A 24463-nucleotide genomic window follows, 5' to 3' on the forward strand; every position below is an offset into this window, starting at 1 on the left:
GCAATGGGGTTGCCCTTGTTGAGTGTTTGCAAACTGTAGAACAGGGCGTGATATGGAACGCGACCAACACAAAAAAAGCAGGCCGCAATAACGCAGTTCTCTGCGCGTAAATAAATGGACATGACCCAAGTAGGCACCCTCCGAGTTGCTGTGCCTTCTCCGATTGAATTTTGCTGCTCTTGCATGTATTTGCTACGAAATTTTATGCTACGGATTATGAATATAGCGAACTATTTTCTGATTTTTTTCGTTATAATGAGGTTTCACTGTATATGCGCTAGCACATCTTGTTTCATTTTGCTTTCGGTTCGAGGCTAGGATTAGCCTTCAGGCAAAGAATAGTGGATTTGGTGACTGGGAAACATAGTGGTAGCACACTATAAAATTTTGGGACCACTTATCGCAAGTTACGAGCAATATGATAGCGGTGTGCTCTGGATCCATTGCATACATACGGAAGTTGACAAAATGCATTGCACAGGGGCAATAAGGACCCACGATGATCAACTGTGGTGACAACTATGATGTTCTGTACTCGCTTCCCACAAGTATTTCCTTGGTTCAAATCCTCTGGAATGGGTGTTTTTTGTTTGCTTTTTTTCTGGAAAGGTCAAAAGTCAAGGCTGCCCAGCCATCTTGCGGTTCTGCAATTCACCCTATGTAGTAGTGCTTTTGCACTAAAATGATAATTTATCAGCTGTCATTAAACAAGTATTAAATTCATTGTATGCTACGCGCTTATTCAACAAGTCGCTAGATCAGATCGATAAGTCCCTAAAAACCTCGACACATCCACAATTTTTCAACCAGGGAGACAAATAGCCTCCACTAACTCATGTTTTCACAATGAGTAAAAATCTTTTTACCTCACACCTAGTAAATTTACATTTACTGATTGCAAAAAGTACTTGGTTAAATCAAGGGGAAAGTATACATGCATTTCAGTCAAGCAAAAAGAAAAGTTGATTGCATAGCAATCTTCGCTCTATCGAAGTTCGACTACATAGTCGAAATCTTGATTAAAGTATTACATGGCCCTGAACAAACTGCCGCAAACCATTTGTATCACAGTAATTTTATCTAATTTTGCTTGCATAGTGGTTGTCTGCATTTCAGATGAAACCTTTTTCCCAGTTTCATCACATGCTTCCTTTTACGCACACTGTACAGAATGTTGAAAAATTGTCCCAAAGTCGTAAAGGTCTCCACTACCCTTTTCACAGTCTCTCTTTACAAAACAACCCCATCGCGTTATGAGGCTGCCTGATCTACGATGAAACTGCACGTAGCCAGCGTACAGTCTGGATGCACGATATATGCATAGGCATTAAAACAGCAGCGTCCAACCCCTGATCGACGTGCGCATCTGATCGTAGCTGTGGGATAACATCAAGTTAAGAAAAGCAGGATTGCCGTCGTGCCTGCCACTGTAGCACACAAAGTGTGTAATGGAGGTCGGTGATCGCTGTACCGTATTTGCCAATAAGAGCACGACAAATGATGTATCAGGAACACTACGGCAAGTTTGCTTGCTCTAAATAAGTTGTTTTTTTGTTTGTTTTTTTTACTGCACATACCACGCCTACGGAAGTGTCAATAGTTGATGAAACAGCCACTATTCCAATCGCGGAGACACTTGGGTCGAGTCGCGTGACATGGCGGTGGTTTTCGGGAGTGTCAATGGTTGATGGAAGAGCAAACACCGATCATTCGTTATTAGGCTTCACAGCTCTCCCCGCCCGAAAAGCATTTGGCTCTCATTCACCATCATCATCATCATCTATTAACCCTTAAGGGCCCTTGTTGGGGTATTACATAAGGGGGGAGCGTAAACAAAAATAGGTACAGAGCAAAGGTCAATATTGCTACGAAGATGACAAAGCGGGCAGTGGCGCGAGGGGGGGGCATTAAAGCCTATTTCATCGTCATGTCATCAAGTCGTTCTGTTTCTGTTGTGTCGCCGTGTTCCATCGCTTGTCATGCCACCACGTAACATTTGGTTGGAGGTGCGGTTCATTCCCATCCTCGCCTTGCACCGTAGAACCAACCGTACGCCGGGTCCATCGGCCGAGAGCTCGTGGAGATCGCCGCCCCACTCTGCCCCAGCCCTTTGTGCTCAGACCCGACCAGCCGCTCTCCCCAGCCCCGTCCCCAGTCCTGACCACAACGTACACGACGACCAAGTAGAGCCCAAAGCCGACCCGACCGACCCCACAACAAAGCGACCTCACGACCACTCGAGCGAAGACAGCACCCCCACCCAAGCCGTTCGGCGTGTCCATGAGCCTTGGCCTTTGGCAAACGGTGAAGATTGTACCTTATGCTCCGGGGCAAGCATTCATCGCATCTTCACATTCAGTGTGGTGTCCAGCATTTCGTGTCCTATTCCTGTGTCTGTGTTCATCGTCACTTCATGCATTGGATTTCTAGCAATCGATGGGACGATCGCTCGGTGGCCCCGGGTAGTGCTACGAAAATGACGAAGTGGGCAGTGGCGCAAGGGGAGAGCGCTCGCGCCAGGCCCGCTGGCCATTAAAGCATATTTTATCGTCATGTCATCACGTTCTGTTTCTGTTGTGTCGCCGTGCTCCATCGCTTGTCATGCCACCACGTAACAATATATATACAACAAGATAACACAAAACATAAAAAGAAGCAAAGAACGCGGTAGTCATGAACAAGGGCTATAAACATCGCCTAAGTACCGAGAGCATCACATTCGTTGGCGAGAGGTCCGGGCAACAGAGTGAGAACACAGTGGGTAACAGAAAAGGTCAGTATAAGGAAAAAAAATTATATTGCCACGTGCCTAACGCCGCGCGACAGCGGTGTTTGGTGCCGACGACGACGAAGCGGTGGTTGGCACGAGTGGCGCGCTGGTGCTGGACTCTGTGACTCTGTGATCGGAACTACAAGCCAACCTTATTCTCGGGTCCTCGGCTACTTGTACTTTCACAGCTCCCTGCGACTTCAGTCGTGACAATATGAACGTGAATTGAAGCAAAAACATGTCAATCCACAAGGTAATTTAACAACATTGCTCTAAACCTAGTCGCGTCAGTCTCATTAGCGATTGGTTCGGGCAGCAGATTCCATTCTTCAATTGCGGTTGGGAAGAAAGACTTATTAAAAGCGTTAGTGGAACCATGAAGTCTTTGGACGCTATTGGAATTAAACAGACGGCGTGATGTACAAATGGGAGGAGTTAAGAGGCAACCACGAAGATGGAAGAAATCGAAATATAACTTATGAAATAAACACAGGCACGCAACTTTGCGTCTGAGAATTGAAGAAGTGAGGCCAAGTGATGATTTGATTGAGCTTATGCTGGCATGAAAATCGTAGGTTGATGAAATGAAGCGGGCTGCACAGTTCTGAATGGATTCAAGCATGTTAATTAGGTAGGACTGATGGAGACCCCGAATTGCGGATGTATATTCAAGCTTACTGCGAACAAATGTTTCATATGCCAATTTTCGTATGTAAGGAGGGGAAGTGGAAAGTGATCGTCTAATATAGCCAAGTGTACGTGAAGCGTCGGCCGTGATTTTTGTGATATGGTCTGCCCAAATGAGTTTGCTATTAATAGTGATGCCAAGGTAACAATAAGATTCTACATGCGATAACTCTTCAGAAAACAAGCAGTAAGGGTAAGTCAAGTTCAAGCGCTTCCTTGAAATTTGCATATATAGCTGCACTTCCTAGTATTAAGTTTCATCAACCACAATGTGCACCAGTTTTCAATTAGCTTTAGATCGTTGTGGAGGGCAATTTGATCATCTTTAGTAATTGAATAATGCAGTCGTCAGCGAAGAGGCGGATGGTGAACGAGATATGGGAGGGAAGGTCATTAATAAAAATTAGGAAGAGCAGCGGTCCCGACACAGACCCTGTGGTACACCGGAAGTTACACAAGTAGTATTTGAAGGAAGGCCGCCTATTACGGTGAACTGAGAGTGAGCCGTGAAGAAGTTATGAATCCAGTCTAATACCTCTGTCACACGAGCAAATTTAATGTCATTCGTATCGAATGAGATTAGCATCTAATGTCATTATTCCCCTGCTACCCGAGAAAATTTGATGTCATTAGGTTCAAATGACATTGGGGAACTCATTTGCATTCGATAGCGAACCGAATGTGTACTCTTGACACCAGATACGCAGCAGAAACAAGTAACGCAACAACATATTCTGCGCACAGTGAAATTAAAAAATTATATCTCTAGAGTTTTGTTTTAAAACCCGATTTGTTTTAAAACTTTTTCCTCCCTCACCCTAAACACAGTCCTTTCACTGACACCGAGCATGTCGGCGATAAACTTGCTCGTGTCATCTACGCTGCGTTCAGGCTCCCTGTTACGCCAAAACATGTAGCAGCTGAAGATCATGTTGCGTGAATCGCTGCTTAGGATGTGACGCTCTTGCTCTTGCAGAGGCTCCTTGGTGGTGTGGTCATCGATGCGACAAAAGGCTCGTTCGGCAACAAAGAATCGCGTCAACTCGCTGGGTTCCATGGCAGAAAAGATGCCGTGCACGAACTCACGACATTGCAGGTTCGCAACCGCAAAAAAAAAAAGTAAAAAAAATAAGCCCAACACATTAAAAAATAACCTTGTGCAAACACACAAAAAGTATATATGAAAATTATGCTATTGAGCCAGACTGCTTTACAATAGAACGCCCAGTGCCATCGATCTTGCTCCTAAGCAGACAATGCACAGCGTTGTAGAAGGGTTATTTTTCTCTTGCGATCCGGCATGTGCTGTAGCATTTCCATCATAATAGTTTTACCAAACCACTCATCAAGATATACAAATCTTATTTATACCAAGAAATATGCGTTTCAGAAGCAGTCACAATTTTTTGAGCGGAACCATTTCTTCAGTCGCGGAGGCAATTGGCTGCTGACTTGTACCTGACTATAGATAGACGACATCAGTTTGGAACAAACAATCAAGATTTAAAGGGCCACTGTCCAGGGAAGGCCCTTTTAAGCAAAGGAGCCCAGTGTTTTGATCAGGTACAGGAGATAGTTTGTGCAAAATGCTACAGTGACACGCACGCCGCAAAGCATCGAAAACACAATTCAAAGCTCTCTCATACTCTCCTTTGGGAAGCCAGCTTCCCCGTTTCCTGCACTGGCCCGACGGGCCACAGTAATGACGTACGTACCGCGAACGACGTCCATTGGTCCGTCTCGCTGACTGACGGGAGAAGGATGGGTGTCTACCGCTCGCTGCGCGCTTTTCCCTCGCCATGGCCAGACTGAATCCAGCGGCGCGCGCTACCTCGGCCGTTTTTTTTTTTTTTTTTCCCACTCGCGGAGTGCCACGCCCCACCTCCCGCCAAACGCGGAGGAGGAAGGGGAATTTGTCTTGCGGAGGCTAGACGACCTCGGGCAGGAGAGTGAAAAACCTTTGCGAGGGAACGGAAGGAGAGAAGCATGACAGAATCGGGTGATTGCGGTGGCTGTAACTGCGTTATTAGTTACTCTTTTCAAAAACATTTTGCAGCCTTGCATTCTAGAGGCGAAGTCTCACAGTCACCGGGGAAGAAAATATTTTTGACCGGAGGGTGGACAGTGGGCCTTTAAGTGAAGGTCCATGGTAAACTCGAATAACTGCGATTCACATGAATAACCACGACAAAAGCCATGCTGATTTCTGAAAAAGAAGGAGTTGAAATTCAGGTGGGACGCAATTTGCGAGTATATAATATGCTCGAGAAATTTACATGGAATGCAGGTTAACTCTTTTGGGACCTCCCCATAGGCGATCGTGCAAAGGTGAACGACAATGCAAGCGCGCGCTTTCATGTTTCAAATTTCACGTGCAGAAACACGTAGTGCCATCTAGAGGCTTTGTTGTAACTAAACTTTCAGTTTTGGTATAGTTTGCTTTTTTCTCAGCAGGCGGCGACGTAGGTGAGATTTTTTTTGTAGCGCGGCGGCAGGAGCGATGGCGTCGACCTCGCGTCAGGCCGCACGACAAAACAGGCGTCAGTCGCGTGATTCAGCCGCATCGACTGCGGATTTTTTCGACCAAACTAGCAGTGAAGAGTCAGAAGATGACTTTTCAAGCATAGATTTTAGCTCTGACAGTGATTTGGGAACACTACCGCCTGGACCGTCAAGTGGCATCCGAAGGTGAGCATAGGTTCGGATTCCACTCGCACTAGAGTTCGAACATGTAGCAATGGCGCGTACTTGACTATTTTATCTCATTTGTAGAGTTTTCACAACATACGGTCACGATCTGCTGCCGCCGGCGCTGAAGCGTGTCGAGTTTTCGCCTGCGCGGGAGCCTGGTGTGCACCTGAGCGAAGTTGTGGGCATGGCACTCCGGAGCTCATCAAAGAAGTTTATGACTGCCGTGGACTTTTTTCTTTTTTTCTCAGCCCAAGTAGTTGAAACCGTTTGTGAAAACACGAACAAGTATGCTTAGATGAAGATTTTGGAAAAGCCAACACATGCCCGTCCTGACGGATCTTGGGAAGATATAATGCCAAGCGAAATGTTGAAATTCATTGGTCTCCTCATTTATATGGGCAATGTCAAAGTTTCGAGACTAAAGTTATATTGGAGTACGGAAAACATCTACAGCGGTCTGCTTCCACCACAGATCATGCCGCGGCATCGTTTTATAGCTTTATTGGCGATGCTGCATGTTGCAGACTTGAATGATGTCAGCCAGCTGTCAAGAGGAAAGCTTCGGTTTGTGTGGTGGCTTCTCCAGCACATAAACCAAGTGTCATCAAAGCTCTTTCAGCCGCATCGAGACCTCTCTGTGGATGAGCCAATGGTAAAGTCGAAAGGGCGTTCAGTTATATGACAGTAAATCAAGGAAAAGGCGATAAAGTGGGGCTACAAGCTGTGGGTCCTAGCTGACCCTGGCACCGGATATACTGTGCAATTTGCTGTATACACAGGCAAGCGTGAGAAGCCAGGGGCCCATGGATTGGCTTTCGATGTAGTTTGCCAGCTGTGTGACAAATACTTCGATCAGGGCTACAGAATTTTTATGGATAATTTTTACACTTCCAAACCTGTTCACTCACCTGCTCAATCGAAGAACACTGGCTTGCGGAACTACACGAAAGGATAGCCGAAGGTTCCCCGCAAAAATGAAAGATGCGCGATGGAAAAAAAAAGCTCAACGTGGCGACATTCGATGGTTGCGTGATCAGAGCATTTTGTACCTACAATAGAAGGACCGCCATGTTGTAAACATGATAAGCACTATCCACACATCGAACCAGAAAGTCACTGGAAAAAGGAGCGAAAAATGAGGAAATACCTGGAGCCAAATTTCTGTGCCAAAACCTATGTTGATCTATGATTATAATGCTGGAATGCTGGGAGTTGACAAATCAGACCAAATGAGTGGCTACTACAACGTTCTGATGAAGTGTTTGGTGGTGGAAGACTCTCTTCTTCCACTGTATTGATACTGCATGCTTGAACAGTTTTATATTATTCCAAGAGTACCACAAATCGCATCCAGAGATCCCTGAGCTGTCAAGAAATGCTTCATTTGACCACCTGGCCTTCAGGCAAGAATTGGTGCAACAGATCCTGCAACTCGATGATGCCGAGCAATCCCACGCTCCTCCACCGCCCTCCGCAGACTAGCCGCTCCATGAGCCCCAAAAAGTGAAAATCCGCAAGAATTGCAAACTATGCTATAAGCGGATGAAGACAGAAGTGAAAAGTACAGTTTTCTGTAGTACAGTCGAACCCGGATATATCGAACTCGAAGGGGATCGCGAAATAGTTCGATATACAAAAATCGGCTTGTGACGGCACTTACGATGCGAAAAAACGATACCGTATTTGTCGTGTAATAAGCCCACTCGCATAATGAACCCACCCTCCACTTTTGCACCCGAGAATTTGAAAAAAAAAAAAAAAAAAATGCGTTAAGGCCAGCTCGCTCACATGCAAGCAACGAGCGGCAGCAACAGAGCGAAAATTTTCAAACTTGTTGGAACTGCGTCCCTCTCGCCGCTCGAGCCACCGCGACAGCTCAAAACAAGGTTTCTGTGTCGCCGCGGTGGCAGAAATCGCAAGCATTTTCGCGTGCATGTCGATGGCGCGCCTCAGTCCGTTTCAGTCGTCTCATCCACAGCTCATTGGCAGCTTGCCAAGATGCTGCGCCGCGATAAACGTTATCGTGATAAACGTTATCCTGATAAACGTTATCGCTATAACGATAACGTTTATCTTTTGATAGCTCCTTGATTGCACAAGCCTGGTTCGATTTATCACGCCGTGTGCTTGGGATCGCAGCAACTGACCGCGTGCTTTCGCTGATTCATACATGCAAGGATAAATGATAAAAAAAATAATAATAATAAACATCCCCACAAAAAAAAAAAATACCCTGCCACTTTTTAACGTCCGCAGCCGCCATATCTTACGCTACGCCGCGCGTACAGCACAACGATAAAAAAAAAATGACTCGCAAAAAAGAAAAAAAGAAAAAAAAAACAGAGCCGCAGGCGTGCCGCCCCACGCAGAGGGTTCGCAACACACGCTAGAGAAAGCGTCCGACGTCTGTCTGAAAACGGGCTGAGCTGGCTTGGCGCATGCGTAGCGCGTGCTGAAGGAGAGAGATAGCTCGGCAAAAGAATGGGCACACCCACGCACATGGCTTGCAAACGTCATGTGTTGGCGCGCGGGAACGACAACTGCAGATGCGCGCGCCTTTGGGGAATGGGCGCGCCGCTGCCCAGACCAGCCGTCGCCGAACTGTCCCCTCTCATTCCTTCCGGCACACTTTCCAGTGCGTGGTGCGGAGTTCGATATATCGAACGACCGGTGAAATTAGGTTCGATATATGACGCGGCTTTCCTATACTTTAACATGGGGTTTTCAAGGGGATATTCCGTGACTTCGATATAACCAAAATTCGATATAACCGGGTTCGACTGTAACAAGATAAATGTTTTGTGGCTTTTATTAACTTTGCAGTGATGTTGTCAGGCTCCACGGCACTACAATAGTTTAGTTTGTCAACCAGAGCACAGATACCAGCTGTAGTGATGTTGATAGGGGCCATATCGGAGAAGTTCAAACTTTGTAGAGTTGGTGTATTCCAGGCAGGCTCATGGGTGAAGACAGACGTAAAATAAGAATTCATGACGGTGGATCAAAGTTCCAGAGCCACCTGTGAACCATCCGGATTTAAAAGAGTAATGCAGTGCGAGTTGCTAGATTTGGGTGATAACAGCCGCCAGAACAGAGTTGGAATGTAGGATGCCATAGAGATCACTGTGGAAGAATTTTCGCTTTGTAGACCTTAGAAGACGTGTATATTCCTGTAAGCAAGCAGAATATTTCTTCCATTTACACGCCAACGCGGTCCTTTAGCTTCACGAAAAAGCAGCTTCTTCTCTTCATAAAGTCCTCTTAAGGGGTTCGAATACCACGGCTTGTAGCATCACCGCAAATGCAGACAAGTGGAACATAGGTTTCAAGCAATTTAGGAATTTTATTCTTGAAAGCTAGCCAGTTTTCTTCAACAGTTTTATTAAAAGTGGATTGCTTAAAATTAAGGAAAAAGTCTTCAAGCGCGGAGTTATTACGAGAAAAGTCTCCATTTTTATAGTCGCTTATGTACTTTACAGAGCGTTGCTGTTGAGCAATGTGAAGCGATAAGTTGAATACCACAGTGTTATGGTCACTGAAACCGTCAATACATGATAGGAATTGGATGAGATCTGGGTTGGACGTAAAGGCGAAATCAAAAGTGTTACTGCCACGTGTAGAAAATTTTACTGTTTGGCTCAGGTTGAAAGTTAGGACGTCAAGGAAATCTTTCGACTTATGGGAAGATGTGCACAAGTTTTCCTAGTCGATGTCAGGAAAATTAAAGTCTCCGCAGAGGATGTAATTGGCGCAAGGAAAACGAGCGTTAAGATCAAGCAGAACGGAGAAAATATTACTAATTAAAGAAATGTCACGGTCAGGAGGGCAATAACATGCAACAATTATGCATGTGCTTGTAGAAAGAGTGAGTTTGGCACAAAGAATTTCATGACGGGTATAGATAACAAGAAGAGAAGAATTAATACTGGTTTTAATAAAAGCTAAAACACCACCACCCCTGCGCGAAGCCGTCAAGTCTGTAGATCGTAAACGGCATGTTGTTATCAAGTAATTCCTCCTTTAGAATACAACTTGAGAGCCACGATTCTGTAAATATAGCGATTCTACTGCCTCTCTCTTTGGAAGATAGCTACGAACATTTGCTAAAACGAAAGCCATAGTTTGACAGACATGTGAGTGTGTCGGAGGCACAAGTGGTTGACGGGGGGAGAGAGGAATTGAAGTGAATAGTGACTGCTATGACTCGGGTTATACCACCATTTCAGTATCAGCATTGTAGATGAACTGCTTGTCGTTGTTGTGAAATGCAGTCTTCTAGAGGGCAGCCACCATTTTTGCCCAAGAAACAAACAACTGCACAATGGGCCGCAAGTTCGAACCTTCTAAAATGGGTTATGCATGAGTGGCGACACCACCGAGGCAAAATTTTCAACTGTGATGCCAAGCAACGAAACTTGCACGGACCGCAGTTGAGACGTTTTCCAGATTTGGAGGCCAAGCTCGCTGTGTATACAGTCGAACCCGGATAATTCGGATATCCCCTTGAAAATCCCATGTAAAAGTATAGGAAAGCTGAGTTGTATATCAAACTCAATTTCACCAGTCGTTCGATATATCGAACTCCACACCACGCATTAGACAGTGCGCCTTCCCCAAAAATGATCGCATCACCCTCGGCCGTTTACCGCGTGACGTTATCAAACCACGCACGGAACAAATGAAAGGGCATAGTACGGTGACAGCTGGTCTAAAGCAGTGCCGTGTACTTTCCCCAAAGGCGCGTGCGTCTGCTGTGATCGCTGCTGCGCGAGCACGGGACGTTTGCAAGCCATGTGCGCGAAGGAATGAGAGGGAACCAATGCAGCCGTGGCGTTCGATAGAGGGGAAAAACGCGATTGAGAAAAGCGCAAGGGTGTGCCCACCCTTCTGCCAAGCTTTATCTCTCCCCTTCTTATCTTTTTCCCGGTCTTCATTCGCAGTAGCACGCACTACGCATATGCGGACAAGCCAGCTCAGCTCGTGGTAGACGCATTCTCCATTGCGAACACTCTGCGCATGGCGGCTGACGTGCGATGCGTGTCTCGTCTCGTGTCGTCATGCTGAACATACATAAGCTACGCCAACTGCGGATGCTAAGCGGCAGTTTTTTTTTTCTTTTTGCGGGAGTCGTTCATCCTTGCCGTCGTGCTAAACGTGTGGCGTAGCGTATGCTGCGGCAGCTGCGAACGTTAGGAAGCAACATCTTTTTTTTTTTTTCTTTTGAGGGAGTTGTCCATACTTTTTGTACTGAACGTGCGGCACAGCGTAAGCTATGTCGGCTGCGGACGTTAAAACACCGGGTTTTATTTATTTATTTATTTTTTGCAAGAGTCGTCCATTTTTACATCTATAAATCAACGAAAACACGCGGTCAGCTGCGATCCTGACACAGACTTTTAGCATTGTTCGCTTCAAAAGGCATTTGCAGCTATCGCGCTTTCCAATGATTTTGTGGCAGTGGACTATGCCCACCCCAAGCGCAGCATGATAAATCGAACCAGGCTTGTGCAATCAAGCCATCACAGGCACTCTGCCAAGTTCGCTCCCTGCCACCGCAGGATCTATCAAAAGTGTAGTCAAAAGATACAACACGCCGTGACGTTACCGCTGAGTAGCACCTTGGCGTGCTGCCAATAAATGAGAGCTGTGGTTGTGACGGTCAAAACGGAGAGGCATGCCACCGAGCGATTTTTTTTTTTTTTTCATATTCTCGGGCAAAACTGGGCAGTGGGTTCATTATGCGAGTGGGTTGATTACGCGACAAATACAGTATCATTTTTCAAGATCGCAAGTGGTGCCTGAAGCCGATTTCTGTATAACCAATTATCAATATATTGAGCTATTTCGCGTAGAAAACGCCTCCCAGTACGCTTTTTTTTTTTTTTTTCTGGACAAGCGATTTCGGAGGTTCAACTTGCATATGAATAGACTTAAAATCGTCTAAATACAGCACCCCAACGCGACCCCCTGCCCAAGTTAAGAGGAACCAGCCTGGCCATGTCTGAATTAACGAACGCCCAACTCCACAGACTTACATGGGCATCAGCTGGGACCATGCTCCTTATTCGAATGATCTGAATTTCCTAATTAACGGGAATCGGGGTGCCCAATCAGAGAACCTGAATGCAGTAAAATCTAATTATTTCGAAATTAATAAGATTTTACCGCATCAAGGTTCTCTGATTGGGCACCTCGATCCCAAAAGCAAAATGAAGCATGTGATCGGTCAAAAATCTATTTTCTTTACTAGACCAGCAAATGTGCACACACACAGCTTGGGTGCATGTGGGACCCGGATGACCAGTAGCACAATTCGTATGTTCGCCCCATTGGCATTTTCCACAGACCTGTGCTCTGTTTTATGTTGGGAGCACCAGCACACTAAAGATATTAACCCACTACCTGTTGCATAAACTTCTCCGAAATTGCATGCGGCATACAAGCAGCACCAAATTCACAGTACAGTCAAGCCTAGTTATAGCGTGTACGAATATAGTCAATTATTGGACAAAATGAAATAATTTCATTTGGTCGGTCTATGCTTTATTTCTATGGGAGTTCTATCTGTATAACAAAATTAAAAATTGAAAATGTGACACACTATCAGTTTTAATAACAATTTTTTTTTGCATTCACATGGCTAAAAATGCATAAAGGAGCCAGGAAAAAGAAACTTAATAAATGCAATACTTTGACCGTTTGCAACGCACCCACAAAAGTGTCTTTAAAAGCCCAAACATTCACGTAACGCGCCATAACTAGCACCAACGACTGACTGTGACCGACACACGATTGAACCATCCCCTCGTCACACCACATACTCCTGCCACTATGCCACCACTTCAACCGACCTGTGCATGTGTGCTGTGCTCCGCAAGTTCGTTGACTCCGTCGTGCAAAATGACAACGCAGAACCGCAAAGGAACGCAGGGTGTCAACAATTTTGATGAGGCAGAAGAAGCCATTTACTCCAAAAAGGCAGTGATCGGAAGCATGTTATAACCGCGCCCGATATTACATTTGAAAGCGTCACTGCTGAAGACAATTCAGTCTTGGCACTCAAACTGACTGACCAAGAAACCGTCCATCAGTTGATTTCTGCAGACGATGCGAGTAGATATGATGACAGAGAACCGGAAAGAGAAGAACAAATTCGCAGAGGCCACCAAAATGTCTAAAACTGCGCAGTTTTTTTAATAAATCTGTCAATGCGCAGGGGCAACATCCCAACTTGAATGTTCATTTTCGCTCTCAAAAAAGAAACAAAAGGCGAGATTTTATATTTCTGCCAAACTTTTAATTCAAAAATTGTACATTTCCACCCCTTAGTGTTTTGCATATAAGCGCGTTTTGCTTACACTTATTAGCAGACTGCTTGCAGTAATTTGTGCACATATATTTCGAATGAATATAGATAGAACAAATTTTCGTGCCAAATATGACTTGGTTATAATGAGGTGTGACTGTCAGCATCTAACCTGAGCCAGTTTCAGATACAAAAGGGCTGAGGAGGAGCTCAAAACACGTTCAAAAAAGGCTACTCACTTTCTCTCACCCTGAAGTGTGTCTTTCCGTTTCTTCATCTCATAGAAACTTTTGTTTTGGCCGTCTATGCTCACACGATGATTCTCCAGCTCCCGAGTAAGTTCCTGCAATACAACAATGCCTGATGTAAATACTCTGGCACCCTGCCCATGCACTGGCTTCTATAATACCGCTGCCAAACGGGCACGAAAAATGACATTAGGCACCTAATGCCTTAAACTGCTTAATGGCATTACTTTCGTGGCCGGTGCTACACGCCGAGATCTAATGCCTTTTACCTTTTCGATGATGATGATCTAAAGTTATCATAAATATTTTGCAAAGAATATAGCACTCTTTTATTCGTTATAATTGTTTTCAGTGTGAGAAAAATATAAGAATAAAGGTATTTTTTTAGCAAATGGTGATCATTTTTAGCAAACCGAGGACTAGTACTAGCGGTAGGGGCCGTATGTAGGGCCAAATACAGAATGTAAAGAAAATAGCGCCTGTGTTGTCGCGGTTGCAATGTTTCCAAAAAGCTGAAAGAAGTTACTTGTATAGATGCTGATTTAAACCATGTATTACGAATGTGTCAGTTTTTAGTTAATATATAAATTTTTATATGCAAAAGGTACGCTAATTGGCATAAGCGCTGGGCACGAGAATATTCATTACATCGTCGAACGCAGGTCGAATGAGTTGTGGCGAACTCATTACGTTACGAATGGCATTAGGAGGAATGCCATTAGTTACCGTGTGTGGCACCGTGCGGACGGCATTAACACTTAAGGCATTTTTTCAAAAATGGACGAAGCGCTAACAACACATTCACATAAAAGAAGACACGGACAAGCGCTGACTGTTAGCGCTTCGTCCATTTTTGAAAAAATGCTGCACTAACTGGCCCAGCAAAAAGTCCTTCTTGAACACTTAAGGCATTATGTGCTTAATGCCATTTTTTGTGCCCGTGAGGCAGGGGTATAAAAACAGCTATGCAGCTGCGTAACGAGAACATTAGGAGTGCATCTGGGTCATGAGGATAGGAAATCATAGTATAAAAATAAATTTCTATTTCAGAATAACACGAGTTTTGTAGCAGCATGATCTAAATTTGAAGCCCTTCCTCCAGAACCAGCAAAAAAATCACATCAGCAGAACAAATTTGACCATACTTTGGAGCAGCTTCAATCAACAAAAAAAAAAAAAAAAAAAATACACTCTGCAAAACAAACCATAAAATGGCCAGGCCAAAATAGGCAACAATGTCTCAAGGTGCGTAGCAAGCCTAACTTATTATCTAATTTTTCACATTTCCCTTCATGATTTCAGTCAAAATTCTCTGACACCGAAGACCTCCGGTGCTGCATGGTTATACACAAAAAACAATACACACACAAGAGAATTAAACCAGGACGTTAACACAGATGATGCGCTCGCTACCAACTGCCAGTTTTTGTGGGGTACAAAGAAGAAGAAAGCTTCACACAAAACGTGGGGTTACAATATGAAGAAGTAAACAAAAGATTCAGAAAAAATAAATAAAAAAAAAATATTGACAAATTAGGTCTAACTTTTTGTCACATTGTCCAAACGGAGAAGTATCACCTCCTTGCTGTTGAGCGCCACCGACGGAATACTCACGCATTCCCCTTCTTCCCCCGAAATCATCTTGAAGGATTCAATAATCTCTCTTTTAAAACTGTCTTTTGCGTCTGCCAGCACCTTGGTTTCGGTGAACCTTGGTACACAATGGGTGCCCCTCAAATCCTGTTGATTTTCATCCGTTTTACACCGGGAGCAATGGGTCGCCAGGTTTCCTGGAGCAGACAATGCGGCACACGAAGTTCTGTGTTCCCTTAGCCTTCCATTGATGCATCGGCCTGTTTGCCCACATAGGCCTTCCCACATGTCAGGGGGATCTTGTACACAACACACTACTAAGGACTTGAAAAATTACACCAATCAGCTTACTGTCTGTTACGTATAAGGTATTTACCGACGTTATCGCTAATAGAATCAGGACAACTTTAGACTGAAACCAAGCAAGAGATCAAGCAGGTTTTCGGAAAGGGTACTCTACTATCCATCATATCCATACCATCAACCAGGTGATAGAAAAATGCTCGGAATATAACCAGCCCTTATACATAACATTCATTGATTACGAAAAAGAATTTGACTCAGTTGAAACCTCGGCAGTGATGCAGGCATTGCGAAATCAGGGGGTAGACGAGCCGTACGTGAAAGTGCTGGAAGATATATATAGTGGCTGCACAACAACCATAGTTCTGCATAAAAAAAGTAACAAAATTCCCATAAAGGTGTTAGGCAAGGAGACACAATCTCCCCAGTACTATTCACAGCTTGCTTAGAGGAAGTATTCAGAGACTTGGAATGGGAGCAGTTAGGGATAAGGGTAAATGGAGAATACCTCAGTAATCTGCGATTTGCTGATGACATTGCCTTGCTAAGCAACTCGGGGGATCAGCTGCAAATAATGATTGATGTCCTAGACAGGAAAAGTAGAAAGGTAGGCTTGAAAATCAATATGCAGAAGACTAAGGTAATGTTCAACAGCCTCAGGAAGGAACAGCATTTTATATTAGGTAGCGAAGTACTGGAAGTAGTAGGCGAATATGTCTACTTAGGACAGGTAGTAACCGCAGATCCGAACCATGAAAAGGAAATAACAAGAAGAATAAGATTGGGATGGAGCGCATTTGGCAAGCACTCGCAGATTATGACTAGCAGCTTACCGGTATCGCTCAAGAGGAAAGACAACAGTTGCATCTTGCCTGTACTCACCTATGGGGCTGAAACGTGGAGGCTAACCAAGAGAGTTCTACTTAAGTTGAGGACAACCCAGAGGGCTATGGAACGAAAAATGGTAGGGGTAACATTAAGAGGTAGAAAGCGTGCAGAGTGGGTCAGAGAAATAACTTAAGTTACTGACATTCTAGTGGAAATCAAGAAGAAGAAATGGACATGGGCAGGACATGTAGTGCGAAGAGAGGATAACCGATGGTCGCTTAGGGTAACAAACTGCATTCCAAGGGAAGGAAAGCGTAGCAGGGGGCGGCAGAAAGTTAGGTGGGCGGATGAGATTAAGAAGTTCACAGGGGTCAAGTGGATGCAGCTAGCACAGAACCGGGTCAAGTGGAGAAATATGGGAGAGGCCTTCGCCCTGCAGTGGGTATAGTCAGGCTGATGATGATGATTGCCACAACGCGTTTACAGCCAAGTTAGCTACGTAGCAACGGTGGGCAACGGGAGCAACACATCCATGATATTGACAGATATGCTTCACCGCTTTGTTCGAAAGAGTAAGCGACACCGCAGCTAGAAATTCACAACTCCACAAGAAAAAGGTCATGTGAACACTAAAACCAATGTGCAGCCAAAACTAGCCCCAAATTATCTAAATGTCCCTTAGCAATTTGTGCTAGTCACAAGTTTCAGAGTGCCGCTACGGAAACGAAAAATCTGGCTGAATCACCAGAGCAGAACCACTTGTTTTTACATCGTTTGCTTTGGTCTTGGCTCATGGTATTGAAGGCAAAATAGCGGCATCGGCTGATCACTTTCTTCGCAATTACTGGGTAGATTCGTCTTTTATACTGAAATGCAGATAGTAGAGAATATCTGCTGTATTTTTCAAGCTAGTGGGCACAACACCATCCAGATAGGAGGCTGTATGAATTGGAGAACCTAACGTGCGCTTCCAGTGGGCTCGCATGTGCGGTTGCTGCCGTACCCTTCGCGGTAAGAATGAAACTCTTCTCTACATTGCAATCCCGCTGCAGATGCTTCTTTTAGCCATTTTACAGCTGAATGAACCATCTGCGTTTGCTGAAGTTACAATTACAGAAGCCGATTGATTTTTTGGACTCCAATAATTTGAATTTGTGCGATATTTTGCACTTTATTCAGGAACCGTCAAGCTCTCGATAGGAACGTGTACATTTTTACGACTGGTATTTCGGACTCTATGGCGTCCAAAAATTTGCTTTTTCGGACCAAATTTGGTGCCAGCAATACTTTGAACATTGTTATTTGTCACAAGGCAAGTTTTCTTCAGCATGACTAGACGTGACTGAGTATATTTGTCGCTAACAACCACTTTTGCACGAAAGTGAGGCGAAGCAAAGAAACGGACTCTCTGTTCATCTTTATCATCTGAGGGGATGCTTATCATAGTCATCGCAGTAGCCTACAAAAAGCGTGCATCAGACTGCACATGGAGCGTAACCACCTTCCGCTGCCACGCCAAGACACTGCCACCGGCCATGGGGACAAATGAAAGGGAGGAGAGGGATGCATTTCCAGAGGCTCTTTCTTCTGTTTTTTTTTCCCATGAATTCCATCCCACGGTCTTCGCTACGATCGTTCATCATGGCAACTGAATGTTATTGTTTGGCGCAATGCGTGCATTCGTTCGCAGCATCAGCATGGCCTGGAGTTGTGTAACAGTACATCGTAAAGTGGCATGTCAAAAACATGACTGGCCAAGATATCCTAATCGGAGGATTGCAGCTTAGTACGATCTGCATGTGGTGACTGGCTTGGGCGAGTTGCATGCTCCCTGGCGGCGCCTTCCGCGTCGACAGTGCGTGCACTGGCAGCCGTGCCCCCCGATCACACTAGCTGGAACACGGCACGCGGAAGCAGATCATAGTAACAGATCGCCCTAAGCTATAACACTATAACTTCCTATTATCAAGGTATAATTGCATCGAGGGTGGCAAAGTTCACAATTTGTAAAGGCAATTTTTTGAAAAAAAAAAAAAAAATTTTCTTTCTTCGAAGTTCACAGATTTTTCCGACTGTTCGATTATTCTGACCATTTCTCGGGTCCCGCTGAGTCCGAAAAAACGGTCGACGACTGTAATATTGATGACGCAGGTGTGTCTCTCTTCTTTGTTATCACACAGGCTGTAACTGAACCCAGCAGTACATGGAACCACATCTAAAGTTAAAGGGGCAAAGACAGAATCGTTCGATATATTACAGTTTTACACTTCTGAAAATAATAAGAGTCTAATTCATCTCCCAAAGCTTTAGTGCCTGAGGCACGGCACATATTCAAAAAAGACAAAAAAAAACACAAATTCGAGTCGGGAAACTCCCCAACGTCCAAGTGTCGCCTCTTTCATTTCGATTTGCAGTTGCAGCACATTCAGTTGTCACTTTTTCGGCTGCGCGAGTCACATGTGGCTAGAAACCTCCAGGAATGTAGTCTCTCTGCTTTCCAACGTCCAAGTGTCGCCTCTTTCATTTTTATTTGCAGTTGCAGCACATTCAGTTGTCACTTTTTCGGCTGCGCGAGTCACATGTGGCTAGAAACCTCCAGGAATGTAGTCTCTTTGCTTTCCAACGTCCAAGTGTCGCCTCTTTCATTTTGATTTGCAGTTGCAGCACATTCAGTTGTCAATTTTTCGGCTGCGCGAGTCACATGTGGCTAGAAACCTCCAGGAATGTAGTCTCTTTGCTTTCTAACGTCCAAGTGTCGTCTCTTTCATTTTGATTTGCAGTTGCAGCACATTCAGTTGTCACTTTTTCGGCTGCGCGAGTCACATGTGGCTAGAAACCTCCAGGAATGTAGTCTCTTTGCTTTCTAACGTCCAAGCGTCGAATCTTTCATTTTGATTTGCAGTTGCAGCACGTTCAGTTGTCACTTTTTCGGCTGCGCGAGTCACATGTGGCTAGAAACCTCCAGGAATGTAGTCTCTTTGCTTTCCAACGTCCAAGTGTCGCCTCTTTCATTTTTATTTGCAGTTGCAGCACATTCAGTTGTCACTTTTTCGGCTGCGCGAGTCACATGTGGCTAGAAACCTCCAGGAATGTAGTCTCTTTGCTTTCTAACGTCCAAGTGTCGTCTCTTTCATTTTGATTAGCAGTTGCAGCACATTCAGTCGTCACTTTTTCGGCTGCGCGAGTCACATGTGGCTAGAAACCTCCAGGAATGTAGTCTCTTTGCTTTCTAACGTCCAAGTGTCGTCTCTTTCATTTTGATTTGCAGTTGCAGCACATTCAGTTGTCACTTTTTCGGCTGCGCGAGTCACATGTGGCTAGAAACCTCCAGGAATGTAGTCTCTTTGCTTTCTAACGTCCAAGTGTCGTCTCTTTCATTTTGATTTGCAGTTGCAGCACATTCAGTTGTCACTTTTTCGGCTGCGCGAGTCACATGTGGCTAGAAACCTCCAGGTATGTAGTCTCTTTGCTTTCTAACGTCCAAGTGTCGTCTCTTTCATTTTGATTTGCAGTTGCAGCACATTCAGTTGTCACTTTTTCGGCTGCGCGAGTCACATGTGGCTAGAAACCTCCAGGAATGTAGTCTCTTTGCTTTCCAACGTCCAAGTGTCGTCTCTTTCATTTTGATTTGCAGTTGCAGCACATTCAGTTGTCACTTTTTCGGCTGCGCGAGTCACATGTGGCTAGAAACCTCCAGGAATGTAGTCTCTTTGCTTTCTAACGTCCAAGTGTCGTCTCTTTCATTTTGATTTGCAGTTGCAGCACATTCAGTTGTCACTTTTTCGGCTGCGCGAGTCACATGTGGCTAGAAACCTCCAGGAATGTAGTCTCTTTGCTTTCCAACGTCCAAGTGTCGCCTCTTTCATTTTTATTTGCAGTTGCAGCACATTCAGTTGTCACTTTTTCGGCTGCGCGAGTCACATGTGGCTAGAAACCTCCAGGAATGTAGTCTCTTTGCTTTCTAACGTCCAAGTGTCGTCTCTTTCATTTTGATTTGCAGTTGCAGCACATTCAGTTGTCACTTTTTCGGCAGCGCGAGTCACATGTGGCTAGAAACCTCCAGGAATGTAGTCTCTTTGCTTTCTAACGTCCAAGTGTCGTCTCTTTCATTTTGATTAGCAGTTGCAGCACATTCAGTCGTCACTTTTTCGGCTGCGCGAGTCACATGTGGCTAGAAACCTCAAGGAATGTAGTCTCTTTGCTTTCCAACGTCCAAGTGTCGCCTCTTTCATTTTTATTTGCAGTTGCAGCACATTCAGTTGTCACTTTTTCGGCTGCGCGAGTCACATGTGGCTAGAAACCTCCAGGAATGTAGTCTCTTTGCTTTCTAACGTCCAAGTGTCGTCTCTTTCATTTTGATTTGCAGTTGCAGCACATTCAGTTGTCACTTTTTCGGCTGCGCGAGTCACATGTGGCTAGAAACCTCCAGGAATGCAGTCTCTTTGCTTTCTAACGTCCAAGCGTCGCCTCTTTCATTTTGATTTGCAGTTGCAGCACGTTCAGTTGTCACTTTTTCGGCTGCGCGAGTCACATATGGCTAGAAACCTCCAGGAATGTAGTCTCTTTGCTTTCCAACGTCCAAGTGTCGCCTCTTTAATTTTTATTTGCAGTTGCAGCACATTCAGTTGTCACTTTTTCGGCTGCGCGAGTCACATGTGGCTAGAAACCTCCAGGAATGTAGTCTCTTTGCTTTCTAACGTCCAAGTGTCGTCTCTTTCATTTTGATTAGCAGTTGCAGCACATTCAGTCGTCACTTTTTCGGCTGCGCGAGTCACATGTGGCTAGAAACCTCCAGGAATGTAGTCTCTTTGCTTTCTAACGTCCAAGTGTCGTCTCTTTCATTTTGATTTGCAGTTGCAGCACATTCAGTTGTCACTTTTTCGGCTGCGCGAGTCACATGTGGCTAGAAACCTCCAGGAATGTAGTCTCTTTGCTTTCTAACGTCCAAGTGTCGTCTCTTTCATTTTGATTTGCAGTTGCAGCACATTCAGTTGTCACTTTTTCGGCTGCGCGAGTCGCATGTGGCTAGAAACCTCCAGGTATGTAGTCTCTTTGCTTTCTAACGTCCAAGTGTCGTCTCTTTCATTTTGATTTGCAGTTGCAGCACATTCAGTTGTCACTTTTTCGGCTGCGCGAGTCACATGTGGCTAGAAACCTCCAGGAATGTAGTCTCTTTGCTTTCCAACGTCCAAGTGTCGTCTCTTTCATTTTGATTTGCAGTTGCAGCACATTCAGTTGTCACTTTTTCGGCTGCGCGAGTTACATGTGGCTAGAAACCTCCAGGAATGTAGTCTCTTTGCTTTCTAACGTCCAAGTGTCGTCTCTTTCATTTTGATTTGCAGTTGCAGCACATTCAGTTGTCACTTTTTCGGCTGCGCGAGTCACATGTGGCTAGAAACCTCCAGGAATGTAGTCTCTTTGCTTTCCAACGTCCAAGTGTCGCCTCTTTCATTTTTATTTGCAGTTGCAGCACATTCAGTTGTCACTTTTTCGGCTGCGCGAGTCACATGTGGCTAGAAACCTCCAGGAATGTAGTCTCTTTGCTTTCCAACGTCCAAGTGTCGCCTCTTTGATTTTTATTTGCAGTTGCAGCACATTCAGTTGTCACTTTTTCGGCTGCGCGAGTCACATGTGGCTAGAAACCTCCAGGAATGTAGTCTCTTTGCTTTCTAACGTCCAAGTGTCGTCTCTTTCATTTTGATTTGCAGTTGCAGCACATTCAGTTGTCACTGAATGTGCTGCAAGTGCATTCACTAAGGACTATGAACGAGGTCCGATCGGCACAAACGCATGGCGAGCTCTACGAAGACGTGTCCCGCAGTTTACGCATTGGAGAATAAGTTTGACGGAGATTTCTTATCCCCGTTCACTTTTTTAAATGCCAATATTGCCGCCGTATGTTTTATGCTTCGCCAATCTCGGCAAACTGTTTAGATCTGACGATCGTGAACTCCGCCTCGCCAAGCGGCTGCCGTCATCTTCACGAAAACAATCCGTCTACCGCTTCGTTGCTGGAGTTGGCGCGAGTTCAAGCTTTTTCCGTTTTGAGCTTATCTTTTTGCTCATCTGCGGCCTGCGATATCACTGTCACGGCGGGTGCGACCGCTGGCAGTAGCAGTCTCCCGTTCTGGGGAACACGCTAGGCCTACTTCAGGCTCGTACACACGATCGTTCGTCGCACGACTTTCGTCGGCCTGAGCGCACACAGCAGGGGCAGGGCATCACTTGAGATGAATATTCAACTATTTTTTTTTACTTTTTCACTAATTCTTGCTGTGAACACACCTCGCAGTTCGGAACCAAGCGCGGCCGGCATCACGTCTCTGCCGTCTTCCCACTGCTCGGACGCACAGAGCAGACGCTGTCAGCCAGCTCCACCAATGCGGTGACGCCTTATCGTCACGTGCACCCCGAAAGCCAATGGGAATGCAAATGCCACGTTTTCTTTTTTGCTATTTTTTATGCGACCAATGGCCGAATGTAAACAGCAGAGGCGGCAATTTGAAGACGAAAGGCGGCTCTTTCGAATGGGACCAAGATGGCTACGGTGCCGCGATCAAAATGGGAGCTACGCCTTGCGGAAAATGGTTGTTTCTGGGGTCGTTTTCGGACATCGATTGTATAAATTGGCATTGTGACTAAAATACCGACCCTAGAGGTGAAAAACTTAGCAGATAGATAAAGAGCTACTGATTTCGTAAATCACATTTTGTAAAAAGTGATTTTTTCGCGATTTTTTGATCCGAAAGACTCGTGTCCCCCCTTAAATGTCCATTACAAGTGAGACTGAGTATCAAAATTCAAGGCTAACAACAGCTTGTCTTCTACATCCAATGTCTGTTAAAAAATGTCCAATTAATGGATAGGGCAGCCACTAATTTGGGCGAATGGTGTTTCTTATATCCGACAGTCTGTTACATCCATGCCTCTTATAACGGGGTTCGACTACATCGAACTCTGCATCGCTCTCTAGAAGGTGCGCCTTCCCAAATACGATCGCATCCCCGCCAATCATTTGACATGTGACACCGCATGATGCTTACAAGACGCGGAAAGAGCGAGAGAAACTTGCACATCCCTATTCCATAGCTCGTAGAAGGCAACAAGCCCCCAACAAGGCCAGGACTCTATTCTGTCTTCCTGTTCCATCAATCCGTCTCACTTCTTTCCTTCATCAAAGCAGCACCGCACTCTGGGCCTTTCCCCACGTCTGCTGTGATCATCTGGCGCATGGCACCATGACACATGCACAAAGGAGAGAACCAGTATCCAAAGCAGAGGCAGCCAATGCAAACGAGCGAAGCATAAGGGCATTCGTTCCTTCCTCCATTGTGGTGTACAAGAGCATAGGGGGAAGGAAGAATTCTGCTTTCTTTCTCCCCTTCCTCCCTCTTTTCCTGTCCTCGTTCGCCGACAGAACATTGGACGCTTTCTCCCCTGTGTGTTCTCAACGCTGTGCGCGGCAGTTAACTTGCATCATAAAAGCCAGGTCAGGATGCAGCAGACTGAACGTTGGATGCTTTCTCAAGTGTGTGTTGTGCCCGCTCCAATCTCAGCGTATACTGAAAACTAGGCTTGTGCAAGCGTTGGGGGTGTGTGAAGAGTGGTATTTTGGCTCAAAACGAATTGCAAGTGAATTGTGCTTTTCTTTGAATAATTACGAAGCGAATAATTCGAATAGTACTTCAGTGACTCAGGTTATCAGGGAGGCCATAGTGGAGGGCTCTGAAAATTTCAATCATCAATCACCTGGGGTTCTTAACGTGCACTGACAGTACATAGGCACCTGGTCTTTCACCTCTATCGAAACGCGGCCGCCATGACCAAGATCACACCCTTGAGATCAATAGTCGACGAACAGTACTTCTGGCACTAAAATGAGGCTGAATGACACAGCAGGCATTTTTAAAATTTTTGCTTTCGTAACACACAAAACAATTAGATGCTGCACTTAGAAGTCCAGTAGAGTGAAATCTACATGTTCTCGTGCAAGAACACAAGCTGTTCGACTTGGCGAGAATTCTCTCTCTTGAAGCC

The 24463-nt window shown here is 45.2% G+C and overlaps 1 protein-coding gene across 1 annotated transcript in view; it reads right to left on the minus strand.

Moving 5' to 3' along the window:
- The window catches only part of SMC3 (structural maintenance of chromosomes 3), a 295374-nt gene that overhangs the window by 158088 nt on the left and 112823 nt on the right, over nucleotides 1-24463 (minus strand). The window contains exon 13 of the mRNA XM_084591644.1: nucleotides 13694-13797. Coding sequence (XP_084447770.1) covers nucleotides 13694-13797 — 104 coding nt within the window. The remainder of the gene's footprint in view (nucleotides 1-13693; nucleotides 13798-24463) is intronic.

This window comes from Amblyomma maculatum, chromosome 1 (assembly GCF_055883805.1).
Source record: "Amblyomma maculatum isolate TAMU_Amacu chromosome 1, ASM5588380v1, whole genome shotgun sequence".
In the NCBI taxonomy this organism is placed as follows: domain Eukaryota; kingdom Metazoa; phylum Arthropoda; class Arachnida; order Ixodida; family Ixodidae; genus Amblyomma; species Amblyomma maculatum.